At 45.0% G+C, this 19,467-nt stretch overlaps 2 protein-coding genes across 2 annotated transcripts; both read left to right on the forward strand.

Moving 5' to 3' along the window:
• The first annotated feature begins 437 nt into the window (after positions 1-437).
• LOC115395810 (capZ-interacting protein) lies at positions 438-8,495 on the forward strand. Its single transcript, XM_075410437.1, is given in 8 exon segments — positions 438-654; positions 5,103-5,186; positions 5,268-5,336; positions 5,419-5,490; positions 6,093-6,170; positions 6,172-6,333; positions 6,414-6,902; positions 8,198-8,495. Coding segments are annotated over 8 exon segments (984 nt in total). The 5' UTR covers positions 438-648; the 3' UTR covers positions 8,222-8,495.
• Positions 8,496-11,003: 2,508 nt separating this feature from the next.
• guca1d (guanylate cyclase activator 1d) lies at positions 11,004-16,782 on the forward strand. The gene is made up of 4 exons (XM_030101499.1): positions 11,004-11,311; positions 13,109-13,258; positions 16,184-16,271; positions 16,627-16,782. Exons 1-4 carry the CDS (start codon positions 11,117-11,119, stop codon positions 16,749-16,751), a joined length of 558 nt encoding a protein of 185 aa, XP_029957359.1. The 5' UTR covers positions 11,004-11,116; the 3' UTR covers positions 16,752-16,782.
• Positions 16,783-19,467: the final 2,685 nt, after the last annotated feature.

Genomic DNA, 19,467 nt, shown 5'->3' on the forward strand with positions numbered 1-19,467 from the left:
AGTCAGCGTGGGAGAAGCTGACAGTCCTGTGGAGGTGTGGAGTGTTTCTACCTTTTCTCCTCCTTCAGAGCGCTGCAGCCCCCCACCCCACCCTCCACCCCCACCCCGCCTCTTCCTCTTCCTGCGCTCAGACGACAAACCAACGGTTTTGAACAGAAACTGGAAAGTTTGTTCTTTTGTCGGAAGACAAAAAAAAAAAATTTCTCTGAAAGTGATGAGATGAAAACAGAAGTGAAACTTTACAAACATCCTGAGGCTCTCTTTCCCTCACACTCACACACACACACACACACACACACTATATCACTATAATATATATAAATTATCTATGTGTGTATTCAGTGTTTACAGAAACCTCTGATGGTTGCGTTCCCTGTGGCGGTGCAGACACACACGTGCGCTGCGTTCGATGGAAATGAAAGAGTTGAAGACGAGCAGCAAACAACAGAGAAGTGATGAGCATGTGACAGAACATGAGCTGCGGTCGCTAGCTCGCTCTCTCTCTCTCTCGCTCTCTCTTCCTCTGTATGAGCAGAGGTCTCTCGCCCTCCGTCCTGACTGGGCTGCTATATTTAACTGCAGGCCTGCTCGCTCTCCTTCTCACACACACTCGACGGGGGACGAGGCGGCCGGGCGACGAGCAGCAGGATGGAGGTAAACGCTCGCGGCCGCCGGCTCTGTTTGTTGTGCTTGTTGCTGTTGTTCGGCTGCAGTGGAGCTCCAGTGAAAGCCTCATGGAAGGAGAGGTTTGCCGAAGCTGCCTGAGGCGACTCGGCGCTCGCTTGGCGAGCCCGAGGTGGAGAAACTCCGATTGTGGCCGCAGGTGTTGGATCGGCTGCAGCCGGGCGAGTGAGGGAGACCAGAGCGAGCGTCGGGTTTCACCAACATGGTGTCTGCCGTGCGAGGTGTCGTCAGGTCACTCGGGTCCTCGATCGCGCCACTGCCATTCCACCGCGCTCCGTAACGTGAACAGGAAATCCGTTCAGGCTCAAACATCTCAACACAACAACGCAACCGACCGTCAGAGCCTTCATGTCATTTGGAAACTTGGCGCTCGCGTCGCGGTGGAAGCAGGGCAACGTTGGAACAGGAGCAACAAGACGGGAACATCAGCAAAATACTAAACGAGTCACTTTCAGATGATGTCAAAGGTCAACGGATGATTGGGCCTGAAAGAAGAAAAGATGAAGATCCCACCTCTGAGACTGAAGAACGTTTCCCAGAGTCCCGAGCAACTCTTTGTTACTTTGTTAGAGAAATGAGTGAACGGAAACAGGCAGGAACCACCGCATGGAGACAGGGTCACACCGCCAATCTGCCAACACTTCTCATAACATTATCTGAGAACACTGGTGGGTGAAACCATCGTCTGTGAACACTTTGAGAAACCATTGCCTGCCAACTCTCCTACAAACCATCATGTTAACGTCTATAAATCATCTTTCAACAGTTCTGAAGACCATCGTCTGCGAACACTTTGTGCCTCGCTTGAATCTTTGTGTTTGATTAGTTTCAAAGCTGTGGAAAACCACAGCTTTCCTACAGTCCCTCATGAAACGTGTACACTGAAGCGTGGTCATCGACGCTGACCTCTGACCTCTGTGCTGTTTAAATCACAGCCCCGTGGGTCACTTTTCTACCTGCCGGCGGTCTTCAGTCTCTTGGGGGGGGCAGTGGTGGCTCAGAGGTCAAAAGCAGGAGCCTTGGGATTGGAAGTCTGATTCCAGGTCACCACTGTGGGTCCCTGAGCATGACCTCTGACCCTTGGCGCTGCACCGTGGCACCCTGCGCTCACAGCATGTATCGTGAAGGTTAACTATGAATAGGACTGATGGATCAGCGGAGCGGTGGGTCGGCTCTGCTCCCACCGGCAGAACGGGCCACCTTAGTGGGGGAGGCTGCTGCAGCGTGGCACTCGGGGAGGTTTTGGGGCGAAGCATCCTGCCGGTGGAGCCACGCCGTGGCGGTCCAGAGTCCTGAGTCCTGCTCTGTATGATGCACTGAAACACAGGCAGGTTTTCATGAGCGTGACTCTGTGTTGCATTAGTGTTATCCTGCTATCCTGAAGAGTTCTCACTGTTCTGTGTGTGTGTTTTGCTTGAATTGCGCGTTTTTGGCAGTTTTCTGTAGTCTTTCTGCGGTGGTGTTCGGTCTCTCTCGAAAGATGACGTCTGGTTTTTGGTCCGTTTGTGTTTGTTTCTGGTCACACTGTATATCTTGGTCACGCTCATGTTTTCTGTTGGTCGTTTTGTGCTTTTATTTGTCCTCTTGAGTTGAGACGTTTCTCTTCATTGCATGTCGGGGTTATTTCCTGTCACTTTAATGCTTGTGTTTCATCGTTTTGGAGGGAGAGCTCAGTCCTCATTGTCGTTTGGTGACATTTATTTTCCATCATATTTTACTTTCATGTCATTCATTGTGTCTCTTTGTTGTATTTCCCCTTCATCATGTCTTCTTTTTAAAGCTGTCTTTACATCTCATCTCTGCAAGAACACTGACAGATAAATGAGGAACCTTCTTAAACCACACACACACAACACACACAGGAAGTGGTTCAACGGTTGATTTTCTTCACTCTCTACCTTAAGTTTTACAGTTTGACTGCACTTTGTGGAAAGTGTGTGTGTGTGTGTGTGTGTGTGTGTGGGTGGGGGTGGGTGTGTCCTCCAGGCACTGTGATTTCATTATCTGGCGAATGTGAGCAATGTGAAACCTCCCACTGGAATGGACATGGATCAACTGCACGTCAACAGCTGTGTGTGTGTGTGTGTGTGTGTGTGTGTGTGTGTGTGTGTGTGTGTGTGTGTGTGTGTGTGTGTGTGTGTGTGTGTGTGTGTGTGTGTGTGTGTGTGTGTGTGTGTCTCAGAGCTCCACAGGGCTGCTGGTCACTGACAGACTATGAACACTGAGCTACAACACAACAGGGACACACACTTCACCACCTCCTTATCTTGAAGACGCTTTGTGCTTCTTTGCAGTTTTTCCGTCTTTTTTTTGTTGTTGTTGTTGTTGATTCATCACTTTGTGTTTGTGTGTCGTCCAAATTTAACAACCAGCGTCAAGAGAGGTAAAACTTGTCATGGAAGAAAACGAACCAGAGACCAGTCTCATGTGAAGTGAACATGTGTCAGAAATCTAATCTGAATCCAGCCTCATGTAAACGCAGAAGAAATCCACTCCAAACTACATTAGGGGAGAGCGGGGTAATTTGTGCCAAGGGGCAAGTAGTGCCACCCCTATTATTTAGAAAACCATAGTAGTTTTTGGTCATGTGACCACATATTTTTGAAGAGGCGTCCATTCCGCTCATCTTGCAAAAAAGGGAGACACATGGCTTGAGAGGTGAGCACATTTAAGTTGAAAAAACATTTTTTTGCCCTCCAAAGTAAAATTTCCATGGTTAAGGTTTTTTGATTGCTGTGTTTGAACAATTATAGAAAACTTTGAAAACATTTCACACATGTTTTATTGCTTTAGTAAGCTACATCATGAGTCTATACAGTTAACATGATGCTAGCTCAGAACAGCTGGGGGAGGCATTTTTTTCAAAATGGTGGGCCTGGGGTCATTTGTGCCAAAGGACCTGGGGTAAGTTGTGCCACTGGCAACTTAACCTAACTTATGATGATTTACTATATATTACTTTTTTTAATTTACTGTTATTGTACATCTTATTCTTCCATTTGATCACTAAAACTATGTGTCATTCTTAATTTCAGATCAAAATCCATCATGTCACGCAGATACAAAAGGAAGACAGACAGGGCTCCAACTTTTCAAAGTTTCTGAAGCAAAGTTATCAGGCTTGTTGATGGAAAGTCCATCTTCACATTTAGAGAGAATGATGAAGGAGTCGTCCCTCGAGGTGATGTGCTTAAAAAATTTCCCACACCATAAAAGCGTGTTGATAGAGCCAGAAGGGAGCGCAAGTTCATATTCCACTGCAGCACTGAGAAGTGGAACGTCCAGTAGTAGGTCGAGTCTGTGAAGATATTCAGATGCAGATGCAGCCAGGTGCTCATTTTTGATTTTTGATGTTGTTCTTGGCATGGGTTCATGTGGCACTAGGCCTTGTTGAAGCAAATTGGCCTTTGATGATGTTAAAACTTTAAATAAGCATTAAACAAGTACTTTTGTATTTAATTTGTCTTGTTTTTATCTAGCATTGTCATTTTTATATAAACTTTATTTCAGACACAGTTGGTCCATATGAAAAATACAAAAAACATTACAAAACACTAAATTTTTGATATTAAAATGATCTTTTTTACTTTAGTTATCAGTGGCACAATTTACCCCAGTGTATTCTGACTAATGGCACAATTTAGCCCGCACTTGGGGTAAGTTGTGCCACAAAACCATTTTTTTTTCCAAAGCTATATTTCTCACACAGTTTATTTAAGATCCAAAGTGATTGCTCCCAGGGATGCACAACATCCTAAACTGTATGAACATATTTTAGTTGCAGGCATTCCTGTTATCCCCGTGTGTAAAAGGCACTTTAAGTAAAAATTGGCACTACTTACCCCACTCTCCCCTATAGGTGGATGGAAAAAACATGTAAACCCGCCTGATGCCAGAAGATCTGATCTTTCTGACTCTAAGTCTTGAATTTGGTCAAAATTAGCTGAAAACTGCTCAATAATCCGGAACTCGCTCTCATGCTGTCCAGATTAAAGCCTAAAATCTTTACAATGGAGTTTAAATCTGAAGATTCAACCATTTAAAAAACACAAAGACAACAAAAATGCAGTCTGAAGCGAATCTTTAACCCCGTTTAAGATTTCATGTGAAAATGGAGAACGGATTTCAGGGGTCCGTTCACATGGTAGCACTGCTGGGGTCACCGAAGACTCATTGTTCTCTGGTTTCAGTACAAACAGAGCCCCCTAGTGGCCCTACAGGAAAACTGCACTGTTTTCAGCCGTTTCTGTATAAATAGGCATAGTTTTAAAAACTTTGCTGTGTAAACGTGATACGAAAACACAGAAATGAAACGTGTTGGTGTAAACCAACCGGAGGCAGTGAGACAACCCTCCACTGATCCGCAGGAGCAAGTTCTAACACCACCTGGTTTGTTGTTGTTTACTTTGTATTCGGAGGAGGAGGCGGCTTCGCGTCGACGCTCCGTGGCCGAACTGGCAGGAAGGTTCAAGGACTCGTCTCCTGCCGCTACGAATGAAGCCGTGAGTCTGAAACACGCCGGCGTTTAGACGCGTCCCGTCCCCGCGGTGCCTTCAAATGTCGCTCTGTGCTGTGGTTTCCAGGAAAAACCTGTGAGACGGCGACCTCCGCGCACTCTGCAGCTTCCCAAAGCGCAGGGGGACCAGCAGGAGGTGAGGACACCCACAGGGACATCAAACTACAGAATCAAAGAATGTATGGCGGCGGTGGAACTAACGCCACCGTGTGTGTCAGTCTGCTGCAGGAGCCACGTCTCCTCTTCCCTCCACAGCCAAGAGGAACTCCGCTCTGATCGAGAAGCTGCAGGTGAAACCACTGTCTCCTGTCCTGTTGTCCTCTACTGTCCCCTGCTGACCCATCCTGTCCTCTCCAATTATCAACTGTCCCCTCTTTCACTGTCCACTCCTCTGCTGCCCTCTACTGTCTCCTGCTGTCGTCTTCTGTCTCATTATTTCCCATATTGTATCTTCTCTGCTCTCTGTACGGTTTTCTCTCGATTCTCCTACTGTCCTCTACAGTCCCGTACTGTCCTCCACATTTCCTTACTGTCCTCACCTGTCCTCTAAATTCCTTTGCTGTCCTCCACATTCCCTTCCTGTCCTCTCGAATTCCCTTTTGTCCTCTACACTCCCTTACTGTCTTCTTCGGTCCCCTGCAGTCCCTTACTGTCCTTCCCAGTCCCTTATTGTCCTCTACAGTTCCTTCCTGTCCTCTCCATTCCCCTTAGTGTCCTCTCCTGTCCCTTACTGTCCTCTCCTGTCCCTTACTGTCCTCTTCTGTCCCCTACAGTCCCTTCCTGTCCTCTCCTGTCCCTTACTGTCCCCTACAGTTCCTCACTGTCCTCTCCTGTCCTGTCCCGTGTGGACGGTCCTCTGAGCTCAGTGTGGCGTCTCTCTGTGTCCATACAGGCCAACCTGGCTCTGTCTCCCTCAGCCCCTCTGAAGAGCCCCGGCTTCCGGCTGTTGTCCCCCGCCTTCGGCCCCCCCCGCCTTCGGCCCCTCCTCCCCTGCGGCGTCGGCGCCCACGCCGCCGATATTAGCCACGCCCACCAGTCCCATCGCCGCCTCTCCAGTCACTGAGGAGGGCCCCGCCTCATTCGAAGCCCCTCCCACTGCGGCGGAGGGGTGTGTCCTGCTCAGCATCAACAAGGTGAGGCTGACAGGAAGTCACGTGACTCCGTGGCGTCTCGCCTGTTCTCCCGTGACGTCATCAGGTGTCTCTTTCCACAGGGCAGAGCTCGCCATTCCATCCGACGCCGCCCTCCGTCCCGCCGCCATCGCAAGTCCAGCTGCGGAGACGAGGGGGCGGAGGATGCCGCAGACACAGAGCCGAGCCCCCCGAGTGAAGGGGGGGGACAACACGGACGTCCAGACACCCTGACGTCTCTGCACACCAACAAGTGCACTGAAGAGGACAAGACAAGGGACGGCGACAGCGGGACGGACGGAGAGCGCCAAGGAGGGGGAACCTCATCGGAAAAGGAGGAGAAGGAGGAGAAAGAGAAGAAGGAGGAGAAAGAGAAGAAGGAGGAGAAAGAGAAGAAGGAGGAGAAAGAGAAGGAGGAGGAGGAAAAGGAGGACAAGGAGCATGAGGAGGAGAAAGAGAAAGAGGAGGAGGAGCACAAGGAGAAGGAGGAGAAACAGGAGGTGGAAGCCTTAGAACAGGTCCACAAACTTGAGGAAGGAGGGATCGATGGCACAGAAAAAGAAATGAATGAGGTGTTCACAAAACACAAACACACACAACAACTACATGGACAACAAACAAAACAAAAAAACACACATAGAGACACAAAACCACTTAAGACATACACAGAACAACCACAAAGAGACACTGAACAACCACAAGGACACTGAATAACCACAAAGAGACACAAAAGCCCCACAGAGACACAAAACAGCCACAAAGACACAAAACATCCACAAAGATACAATGAATAACCACAAAGAGACACAAAACAACCACAAAGACACTGAATGACCACAAAGAGACACTGAACAACCACAGACACAAAACAACCACAAATAGACAAGAAACAACCACAAAGAGACAAGAAACAACCACAAAGAGACAAGAAACAACCACAAAGAGACACATAACAGCCACAAAGACACACTGAACAACCACAAAGATACAATGAATAACCACAAAGACACACAAAACAACCACAAAGAGATACAAAACAACCACAGACACACAAAACAACCACAAAGAGAACACTCAGCAACCACAAAAAGACACAAAACAACCACAAAGAGACACTGAATAGCCACAAAGAGACACAAAACAACCACAAACAGACACTGAACAACCACAAAGAGACATAAAACAGCCACAAAGAGACACAAAACAACCACAAAGAGACACAAAACAACCATAAAGAGACAAGAAACAACCACAAAGAGACAAGAAAAAACCACAAACAGATACAATAAACCACAAAGAGACACATAACAGCCACAAAGAGACACTGAACAACCACAAAGAGACACAAAACAACCACAAAGAGACACAAAACAACCACAAAGAGACACTGAACAACCACAAAAGACACAAAACAACCACAAAGAGACACAAAACAACCACAAAGAGACACTGAATAACCACAAAGAGACACTGAACAACCAAAAGAGACACAAAACAACCACAAAAAGACACAAAACAGCCACAAAGAGACACTGAATAACCACAAAGAGACACTGAACAACCAAAAGAGACACAAAACAACCACAAAAAGACACAAAACAGCCACAAAGAGACACTGAATAACCACAAAGAGACACAAAACAACCACAAAAAGACAAAAAACAACCACAAAGAGACACTGAATAACCACAGAGACACAAAAAAACCCAAAGAGACACAAAACAGCCACAAAGAGACACAAAACAGCCACAAAGAGACACATAACAGCCACAAAGAGACATAAAACAGCCACAAAGAGACTCTGAACAACTACAGACTCTGGACAGGCTTGTTGTCAGGCGCTCATACACTGATGTTTGTCCTACAGGAGACGCCACAGTCCACCCGATGACCCCTGAGACGCCTCACTGTGGTCCAACTCCTGGCGATGGCGGAGGAGGCGGAGCTCCTGAGCTGATGTGCTGGCGAGGGAGGCGCGGCTGATCCGGGGGTCAAGCTTTGACTCCTGAGTGGAGTTTTTGTATCGTTGAGAAAATAATGTGACTTTTTGTGACTTTTTCCTGATGTTTTGTGATTTTAAAGCGGTCGAGTGCAAAGTTTTAAAATCCTCAAAAAATGTTCACAGCTGTGAGAAGATTTTAATAAAAAAGTGTTACTAGAAACCACCAATGGGAGATTTCTACTGTTTCACACAAACAACACCAAAAGTGACCTCAGAGACGGGGGCAGTGAACTGTGTCATAACTGAATCCAGTTCAGTTACATTACACCAACCAATGGGTGAAGAGCAGCATCCTGTAGCACAACAGTAACTGCTCCATACAGATTTTAAAAACACACACACACACACACACACACACACACACACACACACACACACACACACACACACACACACACACACACACACACACACACACACACACACTTGATACCTAATTGGATGGTTTCCCAAAGCAGCAGATTTTTAAGTTTTGGCGTCAGTGTAAATAAATAATAATGAATAATTTTATTTTGATTACGTTATTTTTAAATCAAATCTGTGAGACAAAAAATACACTTTACTGTTGAGTTTTTGAACTTGCTATAAACTGTAAATGATCCCAAACTGTTTTCAGTGAAGAGACCGTGAGGCTGCGTGCGCAGAGCAGAAGTGAGGGTGTTTCCTAAAGTCTTCTTTTTGAGCTCTTGAGGAATTGTTTGGTTTTTCAAACGACAGGGATGTCTGGAGATCAACAGAGATCAAGTTGAATGGAACTGAACAGACTGAATCACAACGAGATTAAAGGAGTTAAAACTTTCCGGTTACAGCATATAAAGGTTTGTTTCTGAGGACAAGCAGGTATAAATGGTGTTCATTGTGTGTGTGTGTGTGTATAAATAGACAGCCCAGATAGGTGATCGGTGTGTGTGGAGGGGGTGCAGGAGGATTTCCCTGCTGGCCGTCCTCCAGCAGACTGAGGAGGCGTTATGAGAGCTGGCTGGACGCTGCTGCTGCTGGGTAATCGCTCTGATCCTCTGATACACTCACATCGCTGCCGCCGCCGCCTCAAATAACTCAGATCAGCCGCCGCTCTGGAAACTCTGCCCTCTCTGCCAAAAACCAGCCCCGTCGTGAAAGGACACACAACCGGAGACCTCGACGCAAACCACACAATGGAGAGACCTGCTGCCTCCAACAGCCAATCAGAGAGCTTTCCTGTCTGTCACTGAGGTGACGCAAGGGGCGGGGCTTAAAGAGCAAGGTTAGCATCCCTGAATCCCCGATGGAGCTGGTCCAGCAAACCACAATGAAACACCTGAGGGTGCTGGAAGGAAGACACCCAGCAGCCACAGGAGACCACGAGAAGACACAAAATGCAAAGACACACAAAAACTATCAGGACAGAAAACTGCAAAGACAACACAACTACAAAGACTCACAAAAGACTGCACAGACACACACAGACACACACACACACACAGACACACACACACACAGACACACACACACACACACACACACACACACACACGGACACGAACACGAACAAACAAACTGCAAAGTCACAAAAGACTGCAATGACAACACTACTACAAAGACACACGGAAAAACAAAAACTGACAGAAAAAAAAACAACTACAGAGACAAAACTGCAAAGAAACAAATACAAATGCACAAAATAAACAAATGAAAAGACACACAAAATGGCACTCAACAACTTAAAATACACAAAACTGCAAAAACACAAAACAGCCAAAAACTGACAAAGAAGCAAAAAAAAAGAAGAAAAAAAAAAACTGCCCGCCAGAAAACAACTGCAAAGTCACAAATAAATCTGTAGCCACAGTAATCCTCCCTGCTTGTTTTATGTTTGTGTTATTTTGGTTGTTTTTGTGTCTTTACGATTGTTGTGTCTCTCTTTGCGTTTGGTGTGTGTGTCTTTGTGTTTCTTTTGTCTCACTGTGGCGTTGTAGTGATTTTGTGACTCATGAGTGAATAAAAGTGAACGTCCAGCCCGGCCTTTCCACACATCCTGAGCTTTACTTAGAAACAATGTCGGTGTGTGTTAATCAGATGAGTCCCTCAGTCTGCCAGCAGGTTAGATCAGAGCTGCGCTCGTCTGTGGAAAACACACTTCCACACCGCTCGCCGTGACGTGTCCCCCGCCGCCGTCTCCCCCCGTTTAACTCTGCATCCCAATCTGGCTGATTGAGGGAAACTTCCAGAACAGCGTTTCAGGCTGTAACCATGGTAACATGTTTGAATTTTACCATGACCCCACACCTGATCTATAGTTAGCATGCTAACACACTGATGCCTACTGATTTACAGAAGAGGAGGCTGAAGAATAAAAACCTCTTTGGAACATTTGTTTACACTATGGGTCAAGCTGTTGGTGGCGCTGCATCAAAAAAATCTTTTTTAATGCCGACTGAAATTAAGTTTTGGTTGTTTTGTGTCTTCTTTGCCTTGGTGTGAGTGTTGCCTTGGCTGAACCAGGACACCCAGGTCATGATGTTATATAAGTCTCCTGGTTCCAGGTCCTAGCGGCCAGCCCCGCCGCCCTGGGGGGGGGTTGGCGGCTCCTCCTCCCGGCTCGGCCTCTGGCACCGCAGCCTGATCTCATTAGGGGGTTATTTTGGGTGCTTTCCTGATTCTTCCTGTGAGACCTAAGAGGGTTAGTCAGTCCTGCGGCGTGCCGGGAGCGGGCTGGATGTGGGCCGACTGGAGCCTCCTGCTGCCGAAGCTGCTGCCGGACTCGGACTGCGCCGCTTCCTCTGGGTCCCGGTCCTGACGAGGGTCATGGGGAACCACGGCTCCAACCTGGACGAGATCCTGGCCGAGGACATGCACCACTGGTACAACATGTTCATGAGGGAGTCTCCGTCGGGCCTCATCACGCTCTTCGAGCTCAAAGCCATCCTCAACCTGAAGGGCATGAACGAGAACGCCAGCAGCTACGTGGACCAGGTCTTCTTCACGTTCGACATGGACGGGGTGGGTACACACTCTCACACTCACACACTCAGACAACTGCACACAGAACACAAAAATTCAAACAAGCAGCAAGCCAGTGCAGTCCTGAGGACCTTTCAGAGTTCTTCATTTCAAGGTGTAAAAGTGCTCTGAGTCCTCAGCAGGGTCCGGCAGTAATCGCAGTACTTCGGTGTCACCTGGCAACTCGGTTCCGATGGAGTTACGACTTTCCTGATTGGCTCCTCGTCGGACCGGCGGCGAGCCGACTGGTTGGGAGCGGGGACGCGATGTCAAGATGAGCCAATCAGAGGGAGATCTGAGTCGCCCTTCAGCTCGCTGACGATCGGAGACTTTTATTCAAGCGTTCCAAAGAGACGGCGAGCGGCTGCACTCGGAGAAACTCGGCGAAATGCAGCAGCAGCTTCCAGCGTTAGCATGTTCACCGCTGTGCACCTTCAGCTCCTCTCCCGCCTCGTTCCGCTCATGAGCTGCTCACAGACAATGGCTTTCAGAATGTCCACAGCCCAAGGTTTGCAGGCAAAGGTTTCAAAAGTGTGCGCAACAGTTATCAAACAGTGGTCTTCAGGAGTGTTCCTGGACAATGGTTTGAAAACCACGGCTTTCAGAGGTAAACGCAGTCATTTTCAGAGGTGGGATGGTCTCCAGGCGCTCTCACAGAGGGTGGCTTCAGAAGTGTTCAAGAGCGGTGGTTTCCACACCGTGGTTTTCAGAAATGCACACAATAGTCTTCAGGATTGTTTCGCACAACGCTCATCAGAAGTGTTCACAGACAATGGTTTTCAACAGTGTTCTCTGGCAGTGGTTTTTAGACGCGTTCACAATATTTTTCATTTGAGTCCACAGAGGTTTTTTTTTTTTTTTTTCAGAACTGCTGACAGACAATGGTTTTGGGGAAGTGTTTGCAGATAATGGTCTTCAGGAGTGTTCACAGGCACTGGTTTTCAGAAATCATTACAAATCATAGTTTACAGGAGTGCTTCTGGAAGCTGGTTTTGAGAAGCGTTCACAGGGAATGGTTTATGGAAGTGTTGACAGACGGAGATTCTCAGAGGAGTCTGAAGGTGGAGGCTGTCAGAAGTGTTCACAGACTGGGATTCCCTGGAGCGACCGCTCTAATAGACTTAAAGGGCTTGCGTGCAGATCAGTTATCCTGCCTTTGTGTGTGTGTGTGCGTGTGTGCGTGCGTGTGTGTGTGAGCTAAGTGGATTCAGAGTGTGTGATGATGAAGTACTGACATTATGACAGTCCAACAGATCAAAGTCTGACCATATTTAAAACATTTCTGCTCCCACTTTCTTAATTTTAATCTTTTGTGAGTCTCTGAATGTATTTTTTGCTGTTGCAGAATAAACTGCGGAAATAATAGAAGTGAGAAACTATTTAGAGAAATGTGAATTCCATAGCTCAGATTATTCATTATTCTCATAAGAGATATAATTATTTCATCTTAATAGTATATGTGGTTGCATCTTTCTGAAATGTATTCTCAAAACTCCTTGTTGGTTTTCAGTTTCACTTCAACATATTTAATTTGTGAGTCTTTTTCTTTAAATATTTCAATCAGAATGTTGTTGAGCTTCACTTTTCCACTTTCAATTAATTCAAGACAGGAAATATTTCAATATTTTGTCATTTACTTGTTTTTTTTATCATATGAATGAAATCTGACAGTTTCTCTCTGCTGTTTGACTTTTTTTCAACCTGAGGATGAAAAAACCTCGGCGGTCGTGACGGCCTGGTCCTGTTTAAACGCCGCATTGGGTTTTTATTTGTTTGTTTCTTTGTTTTGGTCTGCAGGACGGATACATCGACTTCGTGGAGTACATCGCCGCCATCAGCCTGCTGCTGAAGGGGGAAATCAACCAGAAACTCAAGTGGTACTTTAAACTGTTCGACCAGGACGGCAACGGCAAGATCGACAAGGACGAGCTGGAGACCATCTTCTCGGTAAGCGGTGCTGTGAGGTCAAAGTGACGCAGGTGAGAAGTTTCTGATGGGATCCTCTCCCAAAACTCAAGGGGGAGCTCCTCCTCCTGTAAAACAGGAGTTTGGTGAAATCGTAACACCGCTGCTGCGTGGAGGACCAAAGCTCACGGAGGGTTGTGAGAGCGGGACGCAGAGGGACAGTCTTCTTGTTTAAATGAAATGTGAAAAACGTCACAGCAGTGAACAGCTGAAGAAAACCCAGGAGGACTCAGGAGCTACGCATTTATTCAATTACATTTCCAAGAAATGTACCAAAACGTGACAAAAAATGTAAAATATAAGAATTTACATGAAGCATGAAATGGAATGACTGATCTGATTGCTAATTATTCCTCAGATTTATTGATTATTCTCCTCCTCACACACCTCTCTGGTCTGTGGTGTGTTCTCAACTGCCGATAGCTATTAAACAGGTCGGCCCCAGTCCAGCTGGAACAAACACATTAAGGATCTGGAGCCAGTTCAGGAAAACATTTGGTCTTCGCACACAATCTGTACAAACTCCAACTTACTGGAATCATTCATTTCCCCCCTCATGTTCTGAACCAGCCTCTCCTACCTGTTCTGAAAAGGGTGTGGCGACTATAGATGACCTTCCCAGCGTTGACGTTTTTCCCTCTTTTGCCGCTCTGGCAGCTAGATTTAGTTTGCTAAGTATTCATTTATTCAGTTTTTTCCTGTTAAGACATTGTGTGAAATCTTGCTTCCTTCATTCTTCCAACAAATCAGCAGAATGGCAGGTCGACCAGCTCCTCACTCTTAATGTTAAAAAGAAAGGGCTCATGGGAATAACACACATCTTCATCTGTAATACGTCACTAAATCCTTTCAGGTTCTCCCGGGGTCAGGATCTGGGGATTCCTCTATCTGATGAGATAGGCCACACGCTAGTTAATAGAGTCCACTCAACTTCCACTTGCGCAAGACACGACCTCCTCCAATGCAAAATCTTCCCGACTCCCCAAACCCGTCAGGAACGTCACTCCATTGACCACCCGACTGGCTCAGAAACTTAGAACTGTTAAAAGGGTCTCACCCTGCCCTGCCCGCTCAATGGATTCAGGAAGCATTGCAATGCGTCACTCTAGAGGGGATTAGGGTTTCGTAGAAAGGTTGGTCAGAAACCTTCCACAAGGCTTGACAGCATGTTTTAACACGCATTGATTCACTGAAGAAAACACCTAACCCCCTCCCCTTCCCATTATTATATATGTATTATTCCTTCTTGTTTACCAGACCTTGCTGCCTCTCTCCCCCTGTGTTTGTGTTGGTATGAATGTATAAGTGTGTGGGGACTGGTATAGAGTGGGTTACAAAGTTTGTGAATAACGTTCAGCGATGGACTTGCTGTTTATTTTTTGGGTTATTAATATTGCTGCTTGTAAACTTGTTTTTTGTTAAATGATTCAATTAAAAAAAAGAAAGAGAGAGAGAAGAAAAAAAATCCATTATTCGATAACTTGGCTCAGGGATTCAGGAAGTATTTCTATTCTATTCTACATTCTGACATGAATGCTCATAACATTAAATAAAAATCCACTCAGAGATTATTAAAACATGAATCCGGGTTAAAATGATTTAAGGTCAAACTGAGAACAAAATCCACAATCACATAAATGCTGAGTTGGGTTTTGATGCTATCGATGGCGAGGAAAGTGGGACTGCAGATGGACTTGGGGACTTTAAAGGAAAAGTTAAGGAGGTGATTTAGGCCGGATTTGCTCTGAAATTAGATGAGTGTTAATCTGCTGAACGAGCTCAGTGCTGGAGTCCAGCGGAAGCTGCTGGAAGTGGGACAGCAGTCTGCGGTCTGTCGGGTCACCGAGGAGACGGCACACGATAAAGGAACTGAAGACCGCCTGTTTTATCAGGGGCGTTCAATTCTCTGGACATTCTGGACATTCACCAACAGATTATGCAAGATTCCACTGGTTTTTTTGGTCATAAAACTGAAGGAAAAAGTAAATCTAATGTTAAATTGACAGGACAAACAGGTATATAAACCTCAACAGAGTCACATGAAGACTGTTCTTTTCTTTTGTCTATGATTTTTTATGTTTAATTTAAAATGCTTCTAAATTCAGATTATTTTTAGACAAATGCACAAATCCTCACCTTGTTCACCTTCTTTACCTTTATTTCTCTAAATTTATTTTTAAATCACAATTAGAATTTGTAATTATTAGAGAACTGTTAATTTTGTTAGCTCACTTTTTTCATGGCTTGTAAGATTTGATCTTAACTTTAAGGATCTGTGACAGCTACCAAAAAATACTACTAATAATATAAAATAATAATATAATATTAAATAAATAAATAAATAAAAGCTTCATTTTCAGATAATTTGCCATAATCAAAATCTGAAACACATGTCCTCATGTTCTCACAATTTCAAAAGCAACAAAATTAGAGTCACTCTAATCATTTTTGTTATAAATTACAGTGTTCCCAGAACAACTCCCTGTGGAACACTGCTTCTTCCTCGTTGAAGAGAGCACTTCTTATTCAGCTTTTGGGGGACCTCAAAGAACCAACTGGTTCCCATTTGAATAAATGATGGAGAGTTAAGAGAATAAAACTACTGGCTGCTGTCAGTGTGTCAAATATGACTCCTTAATTTATCCTTAAACAACCCATAAATTCATCAATAATTAGCAGTAATATTTCATAATAACTAGTTATTGGTATAAAACAGCACCAATGGTCCCAGAATGGCTCTATGTGGTACACCACATATATTTCACAGCAGGTGATCAAAATAATGCCATTTTTTTTAGATGTAGCACAGTTTTAGTCTGCACACACCGAGTTAAACACATTTTGGCTAAATGAAATTGAGAAAAAAAAGTGTGGCTTTAGTTTTGTGATTTCTGTCTCCCCCTCCAGGCGATCCAGGATATCACACGAAACAGGGACATCGACCCTGAGGAGATCGTGTCGCTCATTTTCGAGAGGATCGACGTGAAAGGAGAAGGTAAAGGAGAAAAACTGCATCAAGTTTTACATCATTATTATCATTTTATTATTTTTTTTCCAAATAATATTTTTTTATGTTAAAAGCTAGGGTGAAGTGTGTGCTTGCAGGAAAAAATTTATTTTATAAGTTCCTCCAAAAAAAACTTTCTTGATTTTGCGTTAAAATGTAAAATGACTCATTTTTTGAAAACACTTGGTGGTTTCAAAGATGATACTCATGACAGCTTCCTGTAAAGTCACTGCTCAGAACTGGGTCAGAGGGATGTTTAAACCACACTGCCACTGTGATCATTGCTTTGGCCACTAGAGGCCAAAGGTCAATGGATGTAAACGTTTGACCTTTGACCCCACAGGTGAGATGACTCTGGAGGAGTTCATCGAGGGCGCCAAAGACCACGAGGACATCATGGAGATCCTGAGGAACCTGATGGACCTGACGCCCGTCCTAGTGATCATCGTGGAGGGCCGGGCGGCGTGAGAGGCGGTGGGGGGGCCTCAGAGACTGATGGGACCGTCCCCTCCCCCGACCCACGCCACAAGATCATGGACACAGCCCTCCCCCCAACCCAGGAAGATACACGTTGAGCAGAACTCCCATTGGCTGTCTGGCCCCTGAGCGCTCAGTTGGCCCGCCCCTTCAAGTCCTCCTGCTATGGGGCTGCAAAGGAACTCCCCAACCCAAGAAAATTCAAGATTCCGGTTTGCACAAATTGAGAGAGGAGACCGATTTCTGGGAGGAAGGTCCAGAACCGAGTCTCACACCATGCAATTGCTCCAACCAGCTTTGCCAACTGTAGAGTTTATGAGGTTTTCTCCAGATGTTCACGTTTAGAGGGCCCAAATATCTGAGAGGGAAACATGATTAAATTCTGAGATCTGCTGATACTTTGAGGGACAGAGACATACTGAAGTGAAACCACCTCCAGGTGGTGGCTGCCAGTCGCTGTACGCAAGTTTCTGGTGTTGCTATTTTGATGCTTCTTCTGTTCTTGAACTGAAAGCAGGAAGAGAAAGAGAGAGGCCCACTGCACCATCTCCTGGGACACAGTGGTATTACACCACGAAGATGGTCGCTTTTAACTGGAGATTGTACAAACTGCACCTTTGAGGTTCAATCTGTTTTCCCTCAGGATGGCTCTCATTTTCTTTGATGAGTAAAAGAAGATGAGGGTAGGACAGAAACAAAAGATGCTCCTTCCAGCTCTGGAAGTAAAGCAGGAATGTGTGGTAGATCAGATTTAACTTTTGAAGTTAATGCGTCCGAACAAGTCGTCACTACAAACAAAGCATTTTAATGGCATTGCTCTCAAACAATGAGCGTTCCACGATGTGGGAAAACCTACTGCTGGCAGACACTGACCCTTCTCTCAACTTTAGCGTGTAGAAACCGGTCTGGATCACATCTAACCGGCTCAGACCGAGCAGTTCAAACCAGTTAGAACCAATTAAACCAAACCAATTAAACAGTCTGAACTACGTCAAACCAATTTGACAAAACAACACTCGATCAAACCAGCTCAACCAGTTCAAACCAGTTCAGCTGCATCCCAGTGGATTAACCTTAAACTAGCCTGGTGAATTGGTGAATCTAACCACATAAAAGAAAATAATCTAACCAGTTCGATCAAAGCAGTTCAAACCGGACAGAACTACACTCAACATTGTATCATTTTAAACCAGTTTTAACCAGCTTGGACCAGTTTATTGTCTTTTTGAAGTTTGAAAGTCCTTTAAGCTCAACAACAATAAAAAGAGCATATCAAATATCAAATAGATCAAAGATTATCAAATCATATCAGACTGAGGCTGGGCCAGTTCAAACTGGATCAAACCGCTTTGAAAAACAGACTGAACCAGGCTTGACATGTTTTAAGACTGATAATAATGAAGGCGTCACTTCAAAACTATCAACCAGCACATCAGTGGACTGTATGGAAACAATATAATGTCAAGAGAAGCTGTTTTCTAGCTGTAATCACTCTGGGAGCTTCAGTCGGGTAGTTTAGCACATCTTCTTTTCTCTTAAATTCCATAGCTTAAATGTTGGCAGAACTGGTAAATGAAAGAAAACTGCTAGCTTAGTTTACCGAATTAAAACATTACAGCTGATTATTTAGCTTTGCTTACATTATGGAAACAGTACGAAACTACAAGCATACGTTAGCATGAACACAGTATAGCGGCCGAGCAAAATTCTGCAAACTGCTAAGCTAATTTGGCATAAATAGCAGTAAACCATATGTTCTTGTTTTTTTTAAATTCAGCGGGACTCAGCAGAGACACTATAAACTTCTGTCTAAGCTCAACGTGAAATAGCTTCACCATTTCACTCAAACAATATGAAATGTTCACATCACGTTGCTAAGATAACTCAAAATACTGGAAAATATAAAAAATGTTCAGTTGGGAAAAGAACACAATAAAACACTACTGCTTGCAGTGCTAACTTCTCTAAGCACAAATTGCTATCTAAGTTTAAAAACTGCTAGCTTAGCTCCGCCCTAACAGTACTGCACTAAATGCTGCTTTTCATTTTTTTTTAATCTATATAGAAACTGAATATTTCAAAAGAAAATAAAAAAATCACAACATTTCAGTTCTAATGAAGGCAAACGCCAAAAAGAAAGGAGAAAGGTCACGGTGACGGCAGTGACATTTGCACCCACATCCGTTCATCTCTCGGTAGTTTTGTGCGACTGGTCTCGTTTAGATGGAATCTGCTGAGTGGCTGGAGTGTTCACAACTTTTTATTTTTATACGAGGATGTGTGAAAAACGAGCAGGATGACGGAGGACGAGTGTGTAGCAGCGTTAGCGATCGTCGAGTCCAGAGGCGGTTAGAGTCGAGGTCGTTCTGTCCTTAAAGCTGCTGAGTCGTAGTCGTACAGTCAGATCTGATCTTACACCAACACCATAGCGTGGTAGTCACAGAGAAAACCTGTCCTGTGAAACACTTTATCTTATCTATTTCTGTATTGTGTTGCCTTATCAATAAAGTTTCAATCAAACTGTCTCTCTTTAGTCACCTCTATTACATTTACACGTGGAGAAGAAAAGGCAGAGAACCTGGAATTGATCCCTGAGGAACGCCAAACTGAGTAGGGCTAACGGACATCATGGACATGACAACCCCAGAAAATTCAAATGTTTTCCAAATATTCTACAGTTGAACTGGGTTCTTCTGGTGGGACTGGA

This window comes from Salarias fasciatus, chromosome 10, assembly GCF_902148845.1.
Source record: "Salarias fasciatus chromosome 10, fSalaFa1.1, whole genome shotgun sequence".
NCBI lineage: Eukaryota > Metazoa > Chordata > Actinopteri > Blenniiformes > Blenniidae > Salarias > Salarias fasciatus.